Here is a 25,344-nt window from a genome sequence, read left to right on the forward strand (position 1 = left end):
ACAATGTCTAACATCATGGATAACACTGAACTCACAGGTCAAACAAATGTGAATGAAGGAGGAACTTCTAATTCCCACTCAGTCGCACCCCCAAAACAATCCCTACACTCACCCACCTACCTACTCCCCCCCCCCCCCCCTTTCCTCAATATCCCACGCGCAAAACCCAGAAAGACTGACTCAACGACTGACGAACGCTCAAGGCGGGAGAGCGCACAGTAAGACACTGCATGAGCAGAGTGAACGCCAACACAGGTTTTAGAGTGAAGACTCCAACGGCTTTACCTGACGGGGGGAGGCGCAATACTCCTCCGAGCTGGGAGGGTAGAGTGAGGGACCACGCGGACCACACCACACAGCAATAGTACTGGAGGAGATCTTGTGGAGAGAAGTAACATGCAGTTACGATTTTTGCTGGACACTAATGCGACACGTCCGTTTTCCCTCACGAACCGATGACGGACAGGCGTTGTCATTATTTCAGTGACCGAGGAGAACAGATGTGATTCTTATGGACTCGCAGTTAAAGTGAATTAACTGGTTGAGTTAAGGACCAGCCTGTGATAGACAGACATTGTGGAGAGTGAAATCGATCAGAGACGATTAAGATTATCCAGCCTGCAAAGATTATAGTTTATTTCGAGGAAACCTCGATTTGATTCTAATGGACTCGTGGTTAGTGGATCGGTCGATTCACGACCTTTATCAGGACAATTTGGAACAGTGGAAAGTGACCCTGATCAGAGACAATCAAAAGCATCGAGTCTGCAAGGATTACAGTAACATTGGAGGGAGAGAAAAAAAGCGTCTGGCGAAGGTTCTTGGAAGGTGAGTTGAGGTTTTGGTTTGCAAATATAATCATGTTTATACCAACCAGATTAGTGTTTTATCATTTGATATTACACTTCTGTGTTGTGTATGTGTCAAAATGTATATTTAAGATTTATGGGATGTATTTACCTTGACTGTTTCCTCCAAAAATATTCACATTCTCTCTCGTGCGTGTGTGTGTGTGTGGTGTGTGTGTGTGTGTGTGTGTTGGAGAGAAAGATAGTGTGTGTGTGTGTGTGTGTCTGTGAGTGTGTGCGTGTGTGTGTGTGTGTGCGTGCGTGCGTGTGTGTGTGTGTGTGTGTGTGTGTGAATGTGTGTGTGTGTGTGTGCGCGCGTGCGTGTGTGTTTGTGTGTGTGTGTGTGTGTCTGTGAGTGTGTGCGTGTGTGTGTGTGTGTGTGCTTGCGTGTGTGCGTGTCTGTCTGTCTGATTGTGTTTGTCTCTGTGTGTTGAAAAGAGAAGAGAGAGATAATAATGTGTGTGTGTGTGTGTGTGTGTGTGTGTGTGTGTGTGTGTGTGTGTGTTGCGAGCTTGCGTGCGTGCGTGAGAGTTTTTGTCTGTTTAATCTTTCTTTTCCCTGCCTTTTTTCTCCTATAATTATTGTTGTGATTTTGATCTCTTCTTGAATCCATGTGGTTGTTACGATGAGCATACCCTCTCTTGTATTTCTAGTTTCATTCTTCTCCTCTTCCACCTGTCAGTATGCCGGAATTTATTTTTTCATCTTTTGTTTTCGTTTATTTCATTTCGGGCATGCTGCTTTTCCTCCTTCGGTCTCTTTCCTTCTTTTTCCTCATGTGTCATCTCATTATTTCTTCATCGAAAGCATGTTCCAGCCATCAACAACACACTTTATTGCTTCTACCCTTATATTTTGAACATGTTGCTTTTCCTTCTTTTCTTTTTGTCCTGGGTCCTCCCATTTATATGATTTTTTTTCGAAAACATGCCCCAGCTATCAAAATCACACCTACTTTGAATGTTCTCCTCCTAACTTATAGACATGCCGCTTTTTTTTCTTCTGTTATTTTATTTTTTGGGGTCCTTTTATTCATTATTTCTTTATTAAAAACATGCTCCGGGTATCAACCACACACTTATAGTTTTCTACTTTGAATTAGTACTTCAAGTTTTTGGTATGCTGCATTTCTTTTATTTTTTCTCTGTTTTGTTTCTTCCCCTGGGTCCTCTTTTAATAGTTATTTCTGGATAACATGATCGATTCAGCTATCGACAACACACATACAGACTTCTACTTTGAAATCCGAACTGCCATGATAGTTTTTCATCACACAGCATTTTACAGGGACAGGTATATATATGTGCACACGGTTCACAGTCGTACACGAAACGGGAGGATAAGGAGGAAGACGAGGAGGCGAAAGAGGAAAAGGAGGAGGAGGAAAAGAAAGGGGGAGGAGCAAGGGGAGGGGTGAGGCGAATTCTCGCTCAAACTTTGAAAATATTTTTAACCTTTCTCTATTAGCTAAAGCTGCCTTCAAAGGGATAGTGGCGAGGTCGGGCCTCATACTGTCTGTAAATGTCAGACATGTCACCGTAAGTGTAACCGGTGCACAAGACATTCGACGTTGAGGGCGGAGGGGTAAGGGGGCGGGGTGAGAGGAGGAATGAGGGGGGGGGGGGTTGGCGGGGGTTGGCGGGGGGGGGGGGGGTTGTAGGGTAGTAGAAAAGACAGAGAGATGGACATTGTGAAAAAAGTGTGATACCTATTTGTGTTGTCTTTTCTTTTTTGAATGTTGTTGATTTAGAGAAGGAGATGGAGATTGGGGGTGTGTTTGAGGAGAATAGAAAAGAGAGAGAGAAACCTAGAGAGAGAGAGAGAGAGAGAGAGAGAGAGAGAGAGAGAGAGAGAGAGAGAGAGAGAGAGAGAGAGAGAGACAGACAGAGAAAGAGAAACACAGAGAGAGAGAGACAGAGAGAGACAGACAGAGACAGAGAGAGAGAGAGAGAGAGAGATTGATTGATTGATTAAACTTTATTTCAGAAGGATGGAGATTTTAGGCATTGCCTAGTCTTACAATCTGTCCTTGCAAACAAAGACGAGAACAAAACAACACATGAAAAGAGTATATGGACACTACGAATTTGACGAAACATACATATGGTAATAAGTAACATTCAAAAGCAAATCAAAAGTTATAGATTAACTAAATAAAAACTATGAAGTATAAAGATAGCAAAAGTAACAATGATAATAGCAATGAAGGCAATGATGATGATTTCATGGTAATAAGATTAATAACAATAAAATAATAATAATGATAATAATAACACTAATAATAATGATAATAATGAGTGCAAAGTTACGTTCAATAAGAACATGAGGTCCTGAATAAAAACAACAACAGCAAGCAAACAAATAGCAAGTCAAGTGTAGAAAAACAACAATCATAAAAAGAGAATCGTATCCCGTATCTTTGTCCATGCATAAATTGCATACACGCATGCTAATATACATGTGATGCTTTAAGATAACGTTTATGTATTGATTAAATTAGGGTGGTTTAAGATATTGGAATAAACCAATTTACGAATTGCCACAATGTTACAATAACTGTTTCACTTTGAATCAGACTTCGAACAAATGTCTGTGTGTTTGTTTTTTAAAGGCCTTGACTGATGGAATATGTTTAAGTACAGTTGGAAGCGAATTCCATTCTGAAGATCCGGAGAATGCAAGACTAGACTTGTACAAATCTAGTCGAGGGCGAGGTGGAATGAATTTACTGGAACCATACCTGTTGGTTGCCCTTTGAAATAGTGACTGAATGTACTCAGGGACTTCTTTGTTTGTAACTCTAAACATGAACAATGCTTTATTCAGTTTAAGCTGCTGGTTTAACGGAAGGAGGTCGAGCAGTTTTAGTTTCTTGTCAGTAGTGACTGATGAGTTAGGTACCATCAGTTTAGCTGCACGACGATGGAGAGAATTTAGTTTCATCATGTGGACATCACTACAGTTGTCCCACAACGTGGAAGCATAACTTAGATGTGACAGAATATGTGCATGGTAAAACAATTTTAGAACTGAAGTGTCAACATAATATCGTAGCTGCGAGAACAAAAACATGTTTATCGATAACGTTTTGTTCATATTGTTTAAGTGACATTTCCAGTTAAGCTCAGAATCTATTGTGACCCCTAGAACCCGATGTTCACGCACTTGCTCAATCGGTAATGAACCAAGAGAGAGAGAGAGAGAGAGAGAGAGAGGATTTGGCGTCTTTTCTTTTTACTTTAAGCCTTTCAAAGATTGGCCATTTTGTTTTCTATGGACACTTCGATACTGACAAGTGCAAGGCACGATGATATCACATATTACTACCCGTCATTAAAAACTAATCATGTGTTTGAGTGCAGATCGTTGTAATGAGGACGTTTATTGCAAAACAAAGTTATATGACTGGAAAGGCCATTCATCCCCCTACTATATTCCGCAAACAGATGGATTTTACATAACGTTGAGCCTATACAGTGGAACCTAGAATACAAACACCCCCAACAATCAAATTCACAAAAGCAAGGAGTTTCCGCGTTAAAATTAAAATAAATCAGAACAGCTAAAACGGAACAAGTGTTGCATGTCAATGGAAAGAACAATCACATGTGTATCCAAAACAGGCAGTTGTGTTCACCTATCGTGTCTATCAATCACGTCATGGTAAATTGAACGGTGTAGGTGTAATTCTTCTCGGAAGCCATTAAAAGCAGTATTGTACGCCGTATCAAATGGTAATGAGACAAAACACTACATGTAAGTAAGCCTGGCGTCCTTTAAAAAGGACGCTTACATTTTCCCCACCTGATTTACAACACAGACTCTGAGAAAGGTCTAAGTCACTGATTGGTGTTAGGGAGGTAACAACGTTTCAGAAGCTGAGTTGGAGAAAGTTATCTCTCTTGGCAGTAAAGTGTCATGGTGGACAGCATTCAAAATCCACATGCTGAGCAGATCAAGATGAGTTCCAAAAGAAGGTAAGGCTATATTTGTGTAATTATCAACATTTTTAATATCATTACTGAAGGTAATTTGAAGACAAAGGCACAATCTAGAAACATATGTTTCTTTTTGTGAATATACTCCATAGTTTGTGTTATAGGCAGTTTCGATCTGGTGTCCTTTAAAAAGGACGCTAGGGCTAAATGGCCAGAGGTTTTTTCATGTACGGGTTGGGTTTGTTTCAGATTCACTGTGAACGAGGTAATAGATATGCTTGAAGATGATGACTTATTTCAAAGAGCTGACATCTTTCTCGACCCTCCTGAAGTTGATGAGTTGACTGATGAAGATAGTGGTGAAGAAGATGGGGAGTGTGCTGTCCACAACTTGTCCGGACGACAACTGACTGCCAGTGCCACAGCTACTATTGTGGGACTCAGTGGCAGAACTACATTGGGAGAGGAGAACAGTGGTGGTGATGGATATGGCCAAAATCAGGCCATTGATTACCATGCTCAATGAGAGATGCCTCATGTACTTCAAAAAAATCATGAAGCAACAACATTTGAGTATCGACGAGAGCATGATCCCATACTATGGGGGACACGGTGCAAAGCAATTCATTAGAGGGAAGCCTATACGCTTCGGATACAAGATGTGGGTGCTGGCCACACCCCTTGGGTACTGCGTCCAGTTTGAACCCTACCAAGGAGCAAATGGCAGGCAAGCTAATGCAGATGAGTATCCAGGCATTGGAATGGGTGGAGCCGTGGTGGTTGACCTCATCTCTGAGCTGGAGGAAGAGGAGCCGGAAGATTGTTACCATCTGACCTTTGATAACCTGTTTACAAGTCTGAAGCTTGTTGACGTCCTCACGAGCAAGAAGATTGGATGTACAGGAACGGTTCGTGCCAACAGGACCGAGCAGTGCCCACTGAAGTCAATCAATGAAATGAAGAATACCAAGAGAGGCACTTACGACTTTCAACAGGCCGAAAACACAGGAGTGATAGTGGTTCGATGGAACGACAACAACATCGTCAACGCTGTCTCCAATGCAGCAGGAGTCAACCCTCTGCAGTCAGCCTCCCGGTGCTCCAAGGCAGAGAAAAAAACGAGTCAAGATCTCGCAGCCCTTCCTGATCAAACACAAGACAATGGGCGGGTGCGACAGAATGGACCAGAACATTGCCAAATACCGAGTCTCCATACGATCCAAGAAATGGTGGTGGGCCATTTTCAGCTTCTGTCTTGACCTGTGTGTGCAGCAAACATGGCACATGTACAGGGCTACACCTGCCTCAGAGTACATTCCCATGGATCTTCTGGCAGTTCAGCGTGCCATCGCGGACATCTACATCAAGAGGTCACACGCTGCTGCCCGCCTGGAGCTCCCTAACCATCCTGTCGGACGTGTGGCAAAGCTGGACAGAAGAGTTCCACCAGCAATCAGATGTGATGGGTTGGATCACCTGGTGGAGCACATCTCCAAGCAGAGAAGATGCGCACAATGTGGCAAAAAGGTCAAACAAATCTGCCTGAAGCGCAATGTCCCTCTGCACCGAAAGTACTGTTTTGTGGCATTTCATACTCCTGTGTAATCGGTAACTGACCACTTGACCACTCACAATGAAAGTGAAAAGCTCTGACGAGCTGTACAAAAATCGTTGAAAGCAATTTTGTTTGCACAGATTATTCACATTGGCAGGGTAACAGGAGAGTGACTTGCACCATGTTCAGAGGTTGTTTTTGTTTTTTTGTTTGTTTATTTTTTTAAAATAATGGACAAATAATCCGTTACTTTGTATTGTTTATAAACCGAAAGTTAAAAACTTTTTTGAAAACAAGTGTTTGTGTTAATAAATTTCATTGAAAACTTTTAGAAACTTGTTCCTTTCACTATTGTATATGTTTGATAAACCTCTACCCTCTCGATCCTAGCGTCCTTTTTAAAGGACGCTTGAAAAAAATGCTGTAGACACAAGAAAAAGTAAAAAAATCAGAAAAGAAATACATATTGTGTCTTAGAATTTTATTTGCTATTAAAAAACGCAAAAAAAGAAAAGAAAAAAAATCTCGGCAAAAAGGGGTTAAAACGCATTGTCGTAAAACTTTTCGGATATGTGTGCTGGTACTAGTCGTAAAACACACACCGACTCTTAAAATAATTTCAAACATTAACTATGCTGCTTTCAGACATACCAGAAAGAGTTTTCAATTATACATACTACGTATAATATATCGTGTCAGATTGAACCGGAAAAAACCCTTTAAATTACACTTTAATTGTATGCATCATTATTCAACATCGGCAGCTCACAGCGCGCTGGTGCAAACGCGAAATGCAATTTCCTGGAAAATGCTCTTTCAAGAGCCATGCTCAGTCAAGCATGTCAGCAGTGAGCTTTCGAAGGCTTCGACTGACAGTTGCTGTCCGCGACGTGACTTAATCCACTTCTTAAAGATTATTCTCGCGTTGAAATCCTCATATCACCCATGTTTGATTAAGTATGTACATGACATTTAAGTATTATTATGGCACATCTGATTTTTTGTTTGTTTACATCTGCTGTTGTTGAATACAATAAAAATTAAAAAAACACACACACAAAAACACTTATTTGTTGAGTCAGCAGCTACCGACAATTTCCAGACTCTTTCGGGTATGTCGCATATCAGCGTTACTAATGTCTCAAATGTTTTAAGATTTGGTGTGTATTCTACGACATGAAGTTTTGAAGGCAATGCGCCATAGAGTTACTAAAATGTACCGTGTCTCAATATCCGCGAAAACGGCTTCAAACCCCACCTTTATTAGCTTTTACGAAGAATGACACCTACACCGTTCAGCATGCCATGACGTCATTGTGAAACAAGAACGGTGCACAAAATTTGTTGTTGCTTTTGTTGTTTGTCTTGTTTTGGTGTGTGTTGTCTTTTATTTTATTTTTAAAATTTTTTTTTGTAATTCACATGCAGCGACCAATCACGCTCATATATGCAATCTGGTTGGATTGCTTCGCCGACTTTTAAAAACATGCTATGCCCCACAACGATACCTTACAATCACCGAATTCAACAACTGCGTGCGACTTTCTAATCTGTGTTTTCCTGAATGTTCGTGAGGTCTCTTTAAGGTCGGCTTTATTAGTGTGTGACTTTTTGCACAGCCTTGTTTGTAAGGGTGACCACAGTTTTTCAGCGTGTTTACGTGCCATGTTCAACACTACACTCTGCCAGCCCATAACAAGTGTTAGAATGGATGTTTTTCAGTAACAACGTTATGCCCTCGTACGAGAGGACATAATATGTGTAAGTGAGTGATTGTGTGTGTATAGAAATACATAGACATATATATGTATGTGTGCGTGTGTGTGTGTGTGTGTGTGTGTGTGTGCGTGTGCGTGTGTGTGTGTGTGTGTGTGTGTTGGTGAGTGTCTGCGTGCGTCTGTGTTTTTGTCCATCCGTCCGTCCGTCCGTTGGTTCGTCCATCTCTCTGTCTGTGTAACTGTCCGTCTGTCGGTCTGTCTGTCTGTCTATCTCTCTGCCTCTCTGTGCCAGTACGTCGGAATGAATATTAGCTTTTTCGGGTATTTGAGTGCATGGTCCAGTCAATGGAAGAGTGCGTCAGCGGGCCTGCGTGCTTCGCGCGTGTCTGTCTGTCTGACTGTCTGTCTGTCTGTCTGTCTGTCAGTCTGTCAGATTTAAGTCACTCAATATACAAACTCGTGTACTGTCTGTGGCTCCAGGAGCTAAGAGGCCCACACACCCACCAGCAATCCGCCCAAGACAAGTGGTGTCAGTTTCTATGAAGACATTTGCAGGGAGCAGATTGATCACCCGATCCTACTTACACATGACGTTTGAAGTCATTGCCTCGCACTCTCTGTATACCTCAAACAATTCGCACAATGAAGATAAGATCCCCGCGCCTACAGAGAGGGAAGAGAGCCTCGTTGCCTGACTCAGAGGTCCGACGAAACACATCGTTCAACAATACGAGTGAAGGCTTCAAATCACGTTTCAGTGTTCTCTTGGTGTCGTCTGCCACCGTCAATGTCCCCCCGACCACAACACCCCCCCCCCCCCCCTACCCAGCACCCAACCTACCCACCAGAAGACTCACTGGAAGTTCCTCAACTCATGAGATACCCTCAGCATGTCGGAGGGGCAAATATAGCCACACACACCCTCCCCCTCTCCCTGGTCCTTCTGCGTCTTCTACCAAAGTTCTACCCCCCCCCCCCCCCTCATCGCTACACTTCCACAACCTTTACCTCAAGTCTCTGTGGAAGTTCCGCGACTCATGAGGTACCCTCAGAGCGTTGGAGGGGCAAACAACGTTTCTCCTCCTCCCCAGGTCCCCAAAGCCTATACCACCCCCCACCCCCTCCCCTCAACCTCAAGATCCGACCCCCTATTCAACTTCCATGGCCCCCTCTACCTCAAACTCTCGGTGGCGCTGGCTTTTCTGTGCTTGTAATGAGACTGAATGAAGGGTAAATCGCTCTCATATTATGCAGATCATGCTCTTGAAGCGAAACCCTATCGCTGGGTAAACACGCCAGAGCGAAACAGAGAGTCTTTAATCTGTTCACGGGGGGATGTTTGTGCGGTCAAGAGTCCTCTCCGTGCTCGTTCCCACTCTCGGCTTTTTGCCTTGCGTTTTCTTCGTCTTCTTCTCCGTCTCCGTCCAAGCTAGCTGTACCGTACCCCCCCCCCCCCCCCCCCCCCCCGCCCTCCCCCTCCTGCTTGAATGTCCCTTGCCTCGCTGGCTCGAGGGTCTGTCGCCTTAGCGCCTTCTTTAGAATGTGACTTATTCCTGCTTTATTTTCTCAATGATTCGTTGAATGTGGAAATTGCAGGCTCCAGGAGTGTACTTACTATTTATTTGGAGACATTCCCTCTTCATCTAGTCCGCTGTACCGTACCGTCTTCTTGCTTTCACACTGTTTTAAATGTTCCATGCTGTCGCCTGAGCGTCTTCTTTAGAACTTGACTTATTCTTCTTTTATTTGTGTTCATGATTCGCGGCAAAAACAAATGCGCATCTCAGAAATGGCAGCCTCCAAGAGCGTATTTCTGTTAATTTGAATATTTGAATATGTGACTTATGTTGAATTTATTTTTCCAATGTTTCGGTAAAACAAAAAGGCGCAGAAGCTCTTTCTAATTTTGGAGAAGGCTGACTTAGCCAGGCTAGGAGTGTTTGCAGGCGTCAGAAATGTATCGTCCTTTATTAGTGTGTGTGTGTGTGTGTGTGTGTGTGTGTGCGTGCGTGTGTGTGTATGTGTGTGTGTGCGTGCGTGTGTGCGTGCGTGTATGTATGTGTATGTGTGTGCGTGTGTGTGTGTGTGCGTGTGTGTGTGTGCGTGCGTGCGTGCGTGCGTGCGTGAGTGCGCATGTGTGTGTTTGTGTGTGTGTGTGTGTGTGTGTGTGTGTGTGCATGCGTGCGTGTTTGCATTCTTCTATAACAGACTAACATTTAAATAATACTCCCTATTCTAAACTGCATTATTTAGAATGGATTATTTTTTCTCAAAATATATGTGCAGCATTTGAAACCACGTCTTGGGCATGTTGCCGTTTCTGCACTAAAGGTTATTGACAAACCTTCAGGCTTGTGGCGTAAGTTGTACGCTTGGAATTCTCCTGAGGACGGATCTTTTTTTTTCTTTTTTTTTCGGCAACGTTTTTTTCTTTCTGCGTGTCATTTATAAACTAGGCGGTTGTGTTTTAATCTCGTTTTGAAATATGGGTTGGTATTTTAACTTCTAATAACCAAAAATCATTGCTCTTTTTACAGGGTGTGTGCTAAATGTCTGAGTTCGCAAAACTAATGTTTCATTCTGACAACAGCGTGGTACAACCTACAGTGACCGATGTGTGGTCGTCAGTCTATTGCAGCCTGACAATGCCTATCTATCTGTTCTTAAAACACCGTGAGTCTTCATGTCTTCTTAAACTGGTTTAAGTAAGATGCACAAAGAACCTTAGTGCAGAAAAAAAGTAAGACACAGAAATAGCCTTTGTGCAGAAAAACAGTGTCAGGACATTCATGGGCTAGAATCGGCGGGTTTTGCCCCACTGCAAACAAACTTTCACGAAAATTATCCTTCCTGAATAAGGAACAGATCCCGGCATTTTTAGTTCTCTTCTTTCAAGGTGATGACGGTTGTGTTGTGGCACTAATGCTGTTTTTCTTCCTGAATTCCTTGACTCCCACTTCACATTGTAAAACAAACACATGTCCTCCTGTCCAGACAGACTTTACAATAACACGTACCCTTGACAGGTTTAGTCGTGTATTTATTTTTATGGCAATCTCTGTAGTTTTTGTTTTACTGCATATATTGAATTTAATATTGCTGGCTGGTGATGTGCATTTAAATCCTGGACCTCGGGACACAAGGCCTTCGGGGGAATTGGTTGTCGTACACATGAACGTGAGAAGTCTAAGACATAAACTGGATATTTTAGAATTTGAAATGAAGCACTTTGATATTGTTACCATGTCTGAGACTTGGTTATCAGAAGCAGTCAGTGATAATGAAATTTGTATTCAAGATTTTCATTTACCAGTACGAAAAGATCGACAAAATGATCCACACGGTGGGGTTGCAGTCTATGTTAAGAACAATTTAGTGTGCAAATACAGACCTGATTTAGATGTTAAAGATTTAGAAGCTGTCTGGATTGAAACGAAATTGAATCAGGAGACAATTCTTGTTGGTTCCTTTTACAGACCTCCAAATTCAACCGTAGATTATTGGAAGTTGGTCGACCAGTCAATTAGAACGGTTGGCAACTTACCCCACAAATATTTTGTTCTCGGAGATTTTAATTCTGATTACAGTAATAATCCCTCCACTCACTTATTAGATATTATTTTTCTGAATAATTTACACCAATTGGTTGAATTCCCTACCCGAATAACCGAAATTTCCAAAACTTGTATCGATTTGATTCTAACAGCAAGTACGGACATTGTTGATGAGGTCTTGGTCCTACCACCAGTTTGTAGTGATCACTCAGTTCCATTACTGAAGTTGAAAAATCACATTCCGAAAGAGAATAGATTTAAACGTGTTATTTTTGATTATAATAAATTAAACGTTGATGCACTAACGATTGAATTACAGAACGTTAATTGGATAGAGATCGCGAGTCAAGATTGTATTGACAAGGCAGCACAGACGTTTTCAGAAAATTTATTATTATCAGCAAAGAAATGTATGCCTGTTAAAACGGTAACTGTGCGAGAAAACGATGCCCCCTGGTTAACATCAGACATACTGAAATTACGGAATAAGAAAAGAGTTGTTCATACAATAGCAGCTCGTTTGGATACACCCGATGCTTGGGAAACCTTTCGCAATATCCGCAACGACTACACAGATGCTATACGAACCCGGAAATTAGAATATTTAAAAGAAATTGACGGTCGAGTATCAGAAATGAATAATTTCGGGACAAAAAATTGGTGGAAATTAGTTAAATCGTTCTTGGCGAAAAGAGGTTCAAACGCTGACGCAATTCCACCCTTAATATTTGATGGTGTAACACATTATGGAAATGAAGAAAAAGCAACACTCTTCAACAATTTCTTTGTTGAACAGTCAAAATTACCAGATGATGATGACAACGCTCCTGACGTTGACAGATTAGATAGTGTCTTGGACGATGTGATCCTACGTACTCAGGAAGTAGAAACAATTTTAATAAACCTTGATAAAACAAAAGCCGCTGGTCCCGACCAGGTGCACAACAGAATTTTGATATCTAGTGCCAGGCACATCTCAGAAGCTTTAACCCTCTTGTATAACAGATCTCTCCAGGAAGGCAGGTTTCCAATGGAATGGAAAAAAGCCCATGTATCACCGATTTTTAAAAAAGGAGATAAAACTGATTGTTCAAATTATCGACCCATTTCTCTCCTAAGCTGTATCGGAAAGGTGTTTGAAAAATGTGTCCAGTCACGAGTATTTGAATACTTAACTCTGAACAGCATTCTTACGCCTTACCAGTCTGGATTCATACCAAAAGATTCCACCACCTACCAGTTAATTTCTTTGTATAATGACTTGTGTAAATCTCTGGACAATAATATTCCTACCCAAGCCGTATTCTTTGACATATCTAAAGCGTTTGATAAAGTATGGCACAAGGGCCTCATTAGGAAACTGGAAGCAATCGGAATACGTGGACGGCTCTTAATCTGGTTCCAAGATTACCTCTTTGGGCGTAAACAGGCAGTTGTTTTAAAAGGAAATAAGTCAACATATTTACCCGTCTCAGCAGGAGTCCCACAAGGATCAGTATTAGGCCCTACGTTGTTCCTCGTTTATATTAACGATATAGTGAAAAATATTGAATCTGTTATTAAATTATTCGCTGATGACACAAGTATGTATTTATCCGTTGAAAATCCTGTTCTCAGAGCCGAGATTTTAAATTCAGACCTGAGTAAAAATTTTAAATGGGCAAAAAAGTGGAAAGTTCTTTTCAATCAAACTAAAACCGAATTATTAAATTTAGGCAGACAACAGAATCCGGATTTTACTGAATTAAAGTTTGGCGATATCACATTACAAGATGTAGAAAAGCACAAGCACCTAGGTGTAATCGTTCAAAATAATTGTAAATGGGAGTCCCAAACAAAATCTATCGTAGCCAAATGCCGCTTATTGATTTCTTGTCTGCGCTCATATAAATATAGATTAAGCAGAAAATCCCTAGAAAACATGTATAAATCATTCATATTGCCAAGTATTGATTACGCAGACGTTGTATGGGATAATTGCACTACCGGATTGGCAGATGAATTAGAAGGTCTTCACTTAGAGGCAATACGAATTATTATTGGAACAGTTCGAGGAACAAGTCACCGAAAATTATATCAAGAATCGGGTTTTACTACACTTTCTGAACGACGCAAACGCCATAAATTAATATTATTTCATAAAATTGTTCATAACAAAGTTCCCCCATATTTAAGTGCTGAACTCCCACCTCTCGTATCTGCGGAAAACCCGTATCACAGGAGACGCCCATTAGAACGCAAGATTCCACCGTACAAAACTGAATTGTATAAATCATCGTTTTTCCCATCAACAACACATTTATGGAATGCCTTGCCTGATGCAATCAAACTTACTGAATCCATAAGCCAATTTAAAAGATATCTAACTGCTAACGATCCAGTTGTGCCACCGTATTTTTACATTGGAGAACGACAGGTCCAAGTGATTCACAGTAAATTAAGGTTAGGCATGACCGATTTAAACCAGCACCTAGTCGATAGGCATTTGAGCAATAATCCAGCGTGTGCCTGTGGCCACGCATCAGAAGACGTAAAACACTTTCTTTTAGATTGCCCTCAATACGATAGAGACCGAACCAGAACAATAGGTACTCTCCCCACTGACCAAATTACGATAGCAACACTCTTATTTGGTGATGCACGATTGTCAAAAGAATCAAACGAATCTGTTTTTGATAAAGTCCAGGAATACATTATTTCAACTGGCCGACTTGGGGCAAAACGAATTTGAGTGCAGTATGCCCCATTCATTATAGATAATCTAAGTCTAAATTTAATTAAGAAGTTATAGCGATTGTTTTTGGTATATATATGCAATTGTGATGTATACTAATGTACTCTCTCTCTCACTCTCTCTCTCTCTCTCTCTCTCTCTCTCTCTCTCTCTCTCTCTCTCCCTCTCTCTCTCCCTCTCTCTCTCTCTCTCTCTCCCGACTTACTCTCTCTCTCTCTCGCTTACTCTCTCTCTCGCCCTCTCCTTTCCTCTCTCTCTTTCCCTCTTATATTCTTTGTCCACTCTATTGTCGTGTCCTGTCTCCATTATGCCTTTGCTTTTTGTCAAATATGTATATATATATATATATACATGTATGTTTTGCACATTTTGTTTGTTTCTCATTTGTTTTGGTTTGGAAAGTACTTGTCGAAGTCTCGTCGCAAGTTATTGTAATCCATATGTTTAATTCTCCCGTTAGGGTCACCACCATAAGCTTGAGCTTGTTGATGATCCGTAACATGTATCATGTTCAAATACATATGAATTGTTGAATAAACACTGTTTAAACCAAGGAGATTCATGAAAGTAAAAAGAAACAAGTCGCGTAAGGCGAAAATACAATATTTAGTCAAGTAGCTGTCGAACTCACAGAACGAAACGCAATGCCATTTTACTCGTAGCATCGTCAGGCCACCGCTCATGGCAAAGGCAGTGAAATTGACAAGAAGAGCGGGGTAGTAGTTGCGCTAAGAAGGATAGCACGCTTTTCTGTACCTCTCTTTGTTTTAACTTTCTGAGCGTGTTTTTAATCCAAACATATCATATCTATATGTTTTTGGAATCAGGAACCGACAAGGAATAAGATGAAAGTGTTTTTAAATTGATTTGGACAATTTAATTTTGATAATAATTTTTATATATTTAATTTTCAGAGCTTGTTTTTAATCCGAATATAACATATTTATATGTTTTGGGAATCAGCAAATGATGGAGAATAAGATAAACGTAAATTTGGATCGTTTTATAAATTTTTAATTTTTTTTACAATTTTCAGATTTTTAATGACCAAAGTCATTAATTAATTTTTAAGCCACCAAGCTGAAATGCAATACCGAAGTCCGGGCTTCGTCGAAGATTACTTGACCAAAATTTCAACCAATTTGGTTGAAAAATGAGGGCGTGACAGTGCCGCCTCAACTTTCACGAAAAGCCGGATATGACGTCATCAAAGACATTTATCAAAAAAATGAAAAAAACGTATGGGGATATCAATCCCAGGAACTCTCATGTCAAATTTCATAAAGATCGGTGCAGTAGTTTGGGCTGAATCGCTCTACACGCACGCACGCACGCACGCACACACACACACACACACATACACACACACATACACCACGACCCTCGTTTCGATTCCCCCTCGATGTTAAAATATTTAGTCAAAACTTGACTAAATATAAAAACAAGTCGCGTAAGGCGAAAATACAATATTTAGTCAAGTAGCTGTCGAACTCACAGAATGAAACTGAACGCAATGCCATTTTGTCAGCAAGACCGTATACTCGTAGCATCGTCAGTCCACCGCTCATGGCAAAGGCAGTGAAATTGACAAGAAGAGCGGGGTAGTAGTTGCGCTAAGAAGGATAGCACGCTTTTCTGTACCTCTCTTTGTTTTAACTTTCTGAGCGTGTTTTTAATCCAAACATATCATATCTATATGTTTTTGGAATCAGGAACCGACAAGGAATAAGATGAAAGTGTTTTTAAATTGATTTCGACAATGTAATTTTGATAATAATTTTTATATATTTAATTTTCAGAGCTTGTTTTTAATCCGAATATAACATATTTATATGTTTTTGGAATCAGCAAATGATGGAGAATAAGATAAACGTAAATTTGGATCGTTTTATAAATTTTTATTTTTTTTTACAATTTTCTGATTTTTAATGACCAAAGTCATTAATTAATTTTTAAGCCACCAAGCTGAAATGCAATACCGAAGTCCGGGCTTCGTCGAAGATTACTTGACCAAAATTTCAACCAATTTGGTTGAAAAATGAGGGCGTGACAGTGCCGCCTCAACTTTCACGAAAAGCCGGATATGACGTCATCAAAGACATTTATCAAAAAAATGAAAAAAACGTTCGGGGATTTCATACCCAGGAACTCTCATGTCAAATTTCATAAAGATCGGTCCAGTAGTTTAGTCTGAATCGCTCTACACACACACACACACACACAGACACACACACACACACGCACATACACCACGACCCTCGTTTCCATTCCCCCTCGATGTTAAAATATTTAGTCAAAACTTGACTAAATATAAAAAGAAAAAAATTGGGTTGAGTAAATAACGAAGAAAAAGATGAACATTAAATCAAGAGAAAGAATGGAGAAATAATCCTATAAAGAGCGGATTACACTGCACACTTTTCCCCAGGGTAATGAAAGCTGACATGCGAAGAAGTGAATTATAAAACTCTTGATTTTAACCGTTTCACAACGTCGGTGATTTTGAGATGTTGCAAGATTACACATCAAATGACGTGAACAAAAAAAATAAGGAAAACAATAAAATTCGTTTAACTGTAGTCTTCTGACGAAAGTGTGTCTCCAGTTCTTAAAAATAAAACCGGAACAAATAATGTGCGGACCTGCATTGACACACCAAGGTCTTGATGCATTGTGATCCAGAATGAAAAACCTTCTACGTTTTTTTTTAGTACTTTTTAAAAGTTATTGTCATGGGAAAGGGGAAATATAAGTACTATTCGTATCATTGACACACGCACACCTGCACGTTTTATGGCTTGAGACTCAGAGAGTATAGGAAGGGCACTTGCAATGGGGGGGGGGGGGGGGGGGGTCGGACAGTACGAGATGGAACAGGATGGTGGTGGGGGTTGTGCAATATGGCGGGGGTTGTGGTAAGGGAAGATGAGGAAATGGCTAGAAATACAGAAAAAGGCTTTCGAAGGTGGCGGCGTGGTAGGGGGGGGGGGGGGGTGCAAAGGAAGGGATGGCGGCGAGGGGGGAGGGGTGTTGGGGGTGGACAGTAGATTTGGGTATTAAGATTACAACATGCTCTTGGATCTATAGTTATTGCACACAAAAAGGCTTTGTCTGTTGTACGTTAAATTATTTTCGTTTTATATCAATATTTTGTCGTACTTTTTATAACTTTCTATTTCTAGAAGCGCAAAACAAAAGACGTCATATAACACTGACCTCTGTATACATACGTTACATCCAATCACACACACGCGCATGTGCGCCCAAGTTCACACACATAATTCACCTGGGATAACAAGCGGTAGTGCTCGTCCTCCAATTGGATAAATATAACCAATAACTTATATAAATATAATTTTTCTTTTGTTGAAAATTCGCTTCCGTCTAAATGTACAACAATACTCCTCAGGTCCAGTAGTATAAGTTTTGATGCTAGCTAGGCTTTGGCTCTCGTTAAGTAAGTTCATTCACAAGACACTCCTTCTCAACATATGGGCCAATCTCACCGATAGGCCCCCTCCCCCTCCTAGCCCTCGCTCCCCCCCCCCCTCCCCCCCGCCCTCTCCTTCCTTCCCCAAACTGCAAGCATGGTGGTATTTGGCTCAGTCTCCCTCCTCCTTTCCAACTCTGCCCTCGTCCTAATAGAACTCAGTGTCGTGCGAAGTATGATTTTAATATCACAACTCTTTACTCTGTCAACGGGGGGAAATTAGCATACACTTCAGCTTTATGAGCGAGGGCGAGTCACAAACTCTCTGACGTTAAACATTTCTGCACAATAACATTTATGTTGGGGGTGCTGAACGGGGGAGTTTATTGGAGTTTATTGTACCGCACGATATCGTGTGATTCTTGTCCGCATTTTTTGCCGTAAAAGGTCTCTAGCGCGCGCTGTTCCACAAATAGTGCTCCTTCCGGCTATAGTGGGTATGATCGAGAATGATCTTGCAAACAAATGTCATTGTCGGCAAATGACGAAAAACTTTAATGTTTTTGTTGTTTCTTGTACTCATTTTTGGCTCACGAAGTGTAGCCTATGCGATCGTAACTTTGTCTGTCTGTGCGTTTGTGCGTGTGCGTGTGTGTGTGTGTGTGTGTGTGTTTGTGCGTGTGTATGTCTGTGGTAGAAACTTTAACATTTCCGAGTCTATGTGTGAGTGGTTATCCAAGACAATGGATAAAGCTCGCATAAGATTACGTCACGGTCAAAAGTGTTTGACGTCAATTAATGCATCATGACGGCATGCCTCCCTGTAGTCTTTCTCTCTCGCGTGGTGTGTGTGGTCTCGGTCATTGTTATTTTGAGCGGGCCGAGACTATTTGGCAGTCGTGTCCCTGTAAGTAGGCTACATCAAAGAAACTACAATGGGAAGAAGGATAACTTCCTCATTGGGCATGCTTAGAAATGAGAATGGCTAAATACGAGTTATTCCCCTTTTCTACATGCTGATCAGGCTGTCTCCTGCTTTGTCATGACTAGTACAGTCGATCTTTCTCATGCTGTGACTTGCTTTATTTTCACATTTTCGGTATTTAAAACAGCAAACACACACACACACACACACACACACATACACTGAAGAAGTTTCCATTCTGATTCGGTTATTTTATTTGGTGCTATATGTTTGCTTCACATTGTTTCTTCTTTTACATTGCTTTGGGTATCCCAATTCGCTAAACACATCCATAATGCATGCATGGCTCATTCGAAAGAGGGCAACTGAACAACTGATGCCCAATAGCAATAAATACTGAACAACTGAACAATAAATAGCAATAAATGATGACAGTGCCAAGTTTTTAAGTACAAAGTGAAATCATGTGACTGGACAAAGGCACAATTACAAAATACAAATAAACAAGAAGGGCAAAGCCCATACGACTCGCATGCTTTACACATTTTTCCTACCAAAATACATGTGACCTTGACCCAAGGTCAAGGTCATCCAAGACAAAGCTGTTAATTCAAGACATAGGAAGTACAATGGTGCTTATTGGCTCTTTCTACCATGAGATATGGTCACTTTTAGTGGTTCACTACCTTATTTTGGTCACATTTCATAAGGGTCAAAGTGACCTTGACCTTGATCATATGTGACCAAATGTGTCTCATGATGAAAGCATAACATGTGCCCCACATAATTTTTAAGTTTGAAACAGTTATCTTCCATAGTTCAGGGTCAAGGTCACTTCAAAATATGTATACAATCCAACTTTGAAGAGCTCCTGTGACCTTGACCTTGAAGCAAGGTAAACCAAACTGGTATCAAAAGATGGGGCTTACTTTGCCCTATATATCATATATAGGTGAGGTATTGAATCTCAAAAACTTCAGAGAAAATGTGAAAAATGTGAAAAATAGCTGTTTTTTAGGCAACATTTATGGCCCCTGCGACCTTGACCTTGAAGCAAGGTCAAGATGCTATGTATGTTTTTTGGGGCCTTGTCATCATACACCATCTTGCCAAATTTGGTACTGATAGACTGAATAGTGTCCAAGAAATATCCAACGTTAAAGTTTTCCGGACGGACGTCCGGACGGACGGACGGACGGACGGACGACTCGGGTGAGTACATAGACTCACTTTTGCTTCGCATGTGAGTCAAAAAATCGAGGCCCATTTTAATTAAGTTCTCAGCTCATGGGGAAGCATAAGGTGACCCTAGAAACCGAAATTAGGAGACCTTCCGCCCCCAGGGCAGACTACAAAAAAAAGGGGGGGGGGGGTGCTAATTTGTGAAAAAGTATAAAAGGAATCAAAAACTGTATACATGTATTTAGTTAATACCCCAAAAATTGTATAGTATATACAATGTCAGACCCTAAAGAAAGTTTGTTAGTCATTGCTTAGGCAAAAAAGCAAAATAGTCTGTTTACGGTATCCCGACCAACCCTATTTTTTCCCCGCCAACCCTAGACTTTTTTTTTGGCATTTGGAGAAAAAGAAAGAAAAAAAATCAATTTTGTTCCTGTTTTTTTGCAAAATAATTTAAAAAGATGGTTATAAAAAAAAATTAAGAAAAGCCGACCTACCGACCCTCTTTTTGTGTGCCTATGTTACTGTGAACAGACTAAAAGGTACATGTATCACAAACAACACACCAGGGATGCTACTCCCCCCTTAAAAATAGCCATGAGTCATAGGTGTGACGTTTGAATCTTTTAGGTAAATAAAACCATAGGCAATTGATCGGAAATATCAGTAAAAATCTTGTATATACTATACAATTTTTGGGGTATTAACAAAATACATGTATACAGTTTTTGTAAACAAGTTTATTATTTGTTTGCTTGGACCAATCCTCTTGCCGAAGAGTTTTACAATAAAAATTGATTTTACGTCAAAAATATCACAGGAATATCGAATGTTGAGGTAAGGCTGGGATAGCCAAGTTCAAGAATAACGGAAGGTGACTTGAATCTTTTTGAAAATGTATAAAAATATAGATGGTAGGCAATTCAAAATTAAAAAAAGGACTCTCGGAGCATGGACTTAATGAGTCAAAAATTAAAGAAGGCTCTATGAGCCGAAGTACATGTTTTGTCTATTGTCTTTTTTTATTTTGAATTCCCTACCATCTGTATTTTGATACAATTTTGGACCCTCTTTGTACGGAGAGAGTTGGCAATTGTTAATCACATTCTCTCATCTCATTGACTCTCCTTCGGCTCCTTGGTAACATGCGTTCCCGTCTCTGCCAGGATTGGACACAGCAGCAGATAAACGGTAAATATGTAACAGGCATAAATGGCAAAATAGCTCGCCTCGCCTGATAATATATGAGACAACTGTTCTATTACAAAGTCTTTCTTGGGAGGCTTGGCTAATTTACTCGCTCGTTTTACACGGGGTTCCATCGTTTTCTTTTCTAATCGGAAAACCTTGCTCCTCAGTTTGTTGACCTTCTGCCGAAGTTCCGCTTCACGAGGGGATGGGGAGGATGACGACTTTGATGCTTTACATCCTATGTCCTCCAGGATCGCCTGAATGTCATCTAAAAAAGAAAACACACACACAAAACACACATAAAATAACATAACCATAACAAGTTACAACCTGGAAGAAATTAAAACACGTGTAATTAAATCACAAAATGAAAATAAACAATAGCGTAGGAAGGCAGGCCAGAAATGAAGTGTATTAGCAACTATGGATACGATGTGGAACAATGATGGAATTGACCTTGTTTGGTACTGAATGGGTGAGGCCATTAGAACTGTACCCACGGAATACGCGCTATATAAGCTTCATATTGATTGATTGATTGATTGATTAGGACAACAGTATCAGGTAAACTCCTCACACACCATGCCTCTTTCTTTCTTTCTTTATTTGGTGTTTAACGTCGTTTTCAACCACGAAGCTTATATCGCGACGTGGAATGGGGGGGGGGGGGGGGGAGATGGGAATAGAGCCACTTAATTGTTTCTTGTTACACCATGCCTCTAACAGGATATGTTTCCCATCTTTACGTGTGGGAACTACAGGTACAATTTCATCCATCCATGCATCCGCCCTATACAGCTTCTTCTTCTTCTTCTTCTTCTGCGTTCGTGGGCTGAAACTCCCACGTGCACTCATTTTTTTTGCACAAGTGGAATTTTACGTGTATGACCGTTTTTACCCCGCCATTTAGGCAGCCAAACGCCGCTTTCGGAGGAAGCATGCGGGGTATTTTTGTGTTTCTAAAACCCACCGAACTCTGACATGGATTACAGGATCTTTTTCGTGCGTACTTGGTCTTGTGCTTGCGTGTACACATGAAGGGGGATAAGTCACTAGCAGGTCTGCACATAAGTTGACCTGGGAGATCGGAAACATCTCCGCACTTAACCCACCAGGCGGCCGCGACCGGGATTCGAACCCTCGACCTTCCGAGTTAATAGACCGACGTCTTACCACCCCGCCACAGCGCCCGTCACCCTATACAGCAATTATCAACTATGTAATGGATGGGTTTAAACATTTTTTGATGTCAGGGTGTTCTACATGGTTAAAAATCTCTTACCTGGTTGAACAATTTGTGCATCAGGCGACAGGTCGGTGCTGGCTTCATTTGTAGCTACCCTTTGCGATGGTGGCTTCCTCCCACTAGCAACCTGCAAATGCACAGCTCTTTAACTGACAAACTCACAACCAACACCCAGTCACAATGAAACAATTCTCCCAATTTCATGGCATTGGTCTTAGGCCACACAAAAAAGTGTATGTTTCTGGTAAGGCAAAACAAAAAATAATCTGTTTACGGTATCCGGACCGACCCTATTTTTTTCCCACCGGCCCTAGACTTTTTGGGGGCATTAAAAAATAAAATTAAAATATTCAGATGGCTAAAATACAAAAATAAAAAGCCGACCTACCGACGCTATTTTTTGGGGGCCTATGTTACCTTAAACAGACTTTTTTGTGGCCTAACATGACTAAAGGTGCAGATTTTTTTTCTAAACTTTTTTTTTTAAACCATCTTTTTAACTTATTTTGTTGAAAAACAGGAAAACAATTGATTTTCGAATACCCCTTTTATTTTTGAAAATGCAAAAAAAAAAGTCTAGGGTCGTCGGGAAAACATAGGTAGGGTCAGGTGACCAGAAACATACAACTTTTTTGTTGTTGACGCCGACGCTATACTTTTTTTTTGCCATTTGGGGCTGTTTTTTTGCAAAATAAGTTCATCATATCATCATAATCAAGACGTCGATCCAAAATAAGTAACTTTTTTTTGTTGGCCTTATAATTTTTTTGCGCTAAATGCAAACAGGCATTATTTGATGGGAACAATGCTGTTTTTTTCAATTCTTATCTGCCTCAAACTTGTCATTACTCAACCTGCATTTAATAGTGTGCTTCTTTGGTTTGCAAAAACCTAAAACCAATAAATAAATAACCTTCGGTGGTGGATTGGGCACTGCAAACAATGTCGGGACAGCATTCCACACAAGTGATCCTCTCTGCAGGATTGTTTTACTGGTTGGCCTCAAAGTGATCAGTACAAAGCTTGAGACCTTGAACATCAGCTGGCTGCAGCTTTTCAAAGTCCTCTCGCTTGTGAATTGCATCCATATTCTACACCTAGTTTGACAATAAAAACAACAATGTTATTGTTAAACTAAGCAAAAAGGAAAGACAAAAAAAGCTAAATCAGATCTTCAGTCTAAATCTAACGCTCTGCCTGAACGCAAAACGGATGAGTGATGTACTTTTGTACTGTAGTTTTCCCGTAAGCAAGGTTTGATAAAGTATTCGGCAAATATGCCCACGGGTTGTTTTGTACTGACTGCTGACTCACACTCGATCACAGTTGAGTACTCGCTGACGCTGTAGTCTACTGAGTGAGTTGACTCGAGCCATTGCATTCTCATTCTGAAGAAGGTAAACCTGATGAAATAATCACTGCAAAACCCACCTTTTTTCTTCTTTAGGGAACTTGTGGAAAGTGTTCCCGAAGCAGCTCTGTTTGTAACGGGCGTTCTTGCAACAAAAAGCCGAGCACAATTTACCACCACCTCGCACGCGATCGGTACCTACGCGATCCGCCATTTTGTTTTCGCCGCCAGCATGTAACTAGGGACGATAACCCACAAACACTTTTTCGCATTTTCTTCGCAAGTTCCACGTCTTCCTTTGTACAGTGTTTGGCTACATGCAGACAGACAGATCTAGATCTAGTGTCTCGCTTTCTTGCACAGTTTCACCTATGCTCTTTCTGTGTGTGTGTGTGTGTATGTGTGACGGAGTGATTGAGTTTGTGTTACTGTTTGTCTATTTCTTACGTGAGCCTTGAAGGCTTCGCCTCTTGTTGTCCTTGTGTTTTGTTCTTTGCTTCTGTCTGCGTTTCTTTTCTTTCCCGTTGTTCCTTCTTTGTGTCTTGTGTATGCGTATTCTTGTTGGTTTAAACAAAACTTTATTCAATTATTATCATGACAAAAACAATACATGTTTTTTAGGATAACTAGCTCAATCATATAATGCTTATTTTAAGTAATCTTGGTATGTACATAACAAAGGTTAACATAATGGCGGACTAAATACATTTACTCATTTCAGACGTATTCTTGTTCCCCCTCTTTCTTTCTTTTTTTATTTCTTTCCTTGCTTCTATCTTTCATTCATATTTTCTTTCATTTTTTCTTTCTAACTTTCGTTCTTTATCTGTTTTTTCCGTTTTTTTTCGTTTTTTATATTTAGTCAAGTTTTGACTAAATATTTTAACATCGAGGGGGAATCGAAACGAGGGTCGTGGTGTATGTGCGTGTGTGCGTGTGTGCGTGTGTGCGTGTGTGCGTGTGTGTGTGTGTCTGTGTGTGTGTGTAGAGCGATTCAGACTAAACTACTGGACCGATCTTTATGAAATTTGACATGAGAGTTCCTGGGTATGAAATCCCCGAACGTTTTTTTCATTTTTTTGATAAATGTCTTTGATGACGTCATATCCGGCTTTTCGTGAAAGTTGAGGCGGCACTGTCACGCCCTCATTTTTCAACCAAATTGGTTGAAATTTTGGTCAAGTAATTTTCGACGAAGCCCGGACTTCGGTATTGCATTTCAGCTTGGTGGCTTAAAAATTAATTAATGACTTTGGTCATTAAAAATCTGAAAATTGTAAAAAAAAAAAAAAAATTATAAAACGATCCAAATTTACGTTTATCTTATTCTCCATCATTTGCTGATTCCAAAAACATATAAATATGTTATATTCGGATTAAAAACAAGCTCTGAAAATTAAATATATAAAAATTATTATCAAAATTAAATTGTCGAAATCAATTTAAAAACACTTTCATCTTATTCCTTGTCGGTTCCTGATTCCAAAAACATATAGATATGATATGTTTGGATTAAAAACACGCTCAGAAAGTTAAAACAAAGAGAGGTACAGAAAAGCGTGCTATCCTTCTTAGCGCAACTACTACCCCGCTCTTCTTGTCAATTTCACTGCCTTTGCCATGAGCGGTGGACTGACGATGCTACGAGTATACGGTCTTGCTGAAAAATGGC

The 25,344-nt window shown here is 40.5% G+C and overlaps 2 protein-coding genes across 2 annotated transcripts in view; both read left to right on the forward strand.

The window, feature by feature from the left end:
* The first annotated feature begins 324 nt into the window (after positions 1–324).
* Positions 325–25,344, forward strand: part of LOC138959574 (protein Wnt-10a-like) — a 66,034-nt gene continuing 41,014 nt past the window's right edge. Inside the window, exon 1 of the mRNA XM_070331114.1 lies at positions 325–828. The gene's annotated coding sequence lies outside the window, so the exon portion shown is untranslated. The remainder of the gene's footprint in view (positions 829–25,344) is intronic.
* LOC138953838 (piggyBac transposable element-derived protein 2-like) lies at positions 5,446–6,045 on the forward strand. The gene has a single exon (XM_070325797.1). It carries the CDS (start codon positions 5,446–5,448, stop codon positions 6,043–6,045), a length of 600 nt encoding a protein of 199 aa, XP_070181898.1.

This window comes from Littorina saxatilis, linkage group LG2 (genome assembly GCF_037325665.1).
Source record: "Littorina saxatilis isolate snail1 linkage group LG2, US_GU_Lsax_2.0, whole genome shotgun sequence".
Taxonomy (NCBI): Eukaryota; Metazoa; Mollusca; class Gastropoda; order Littorinimorpha; family Littorinidae; genus Littorina; species Littorina saxatilis.

Coding starts and splice junctions, on each gene's coding strand:
- LOC138953838 (XM_070325797.1), top strand. CDS start 5,446: ATGTGGGTGCTGGCCACACCCCTTGGGTACTGCGTCCAGTTTGAACCC.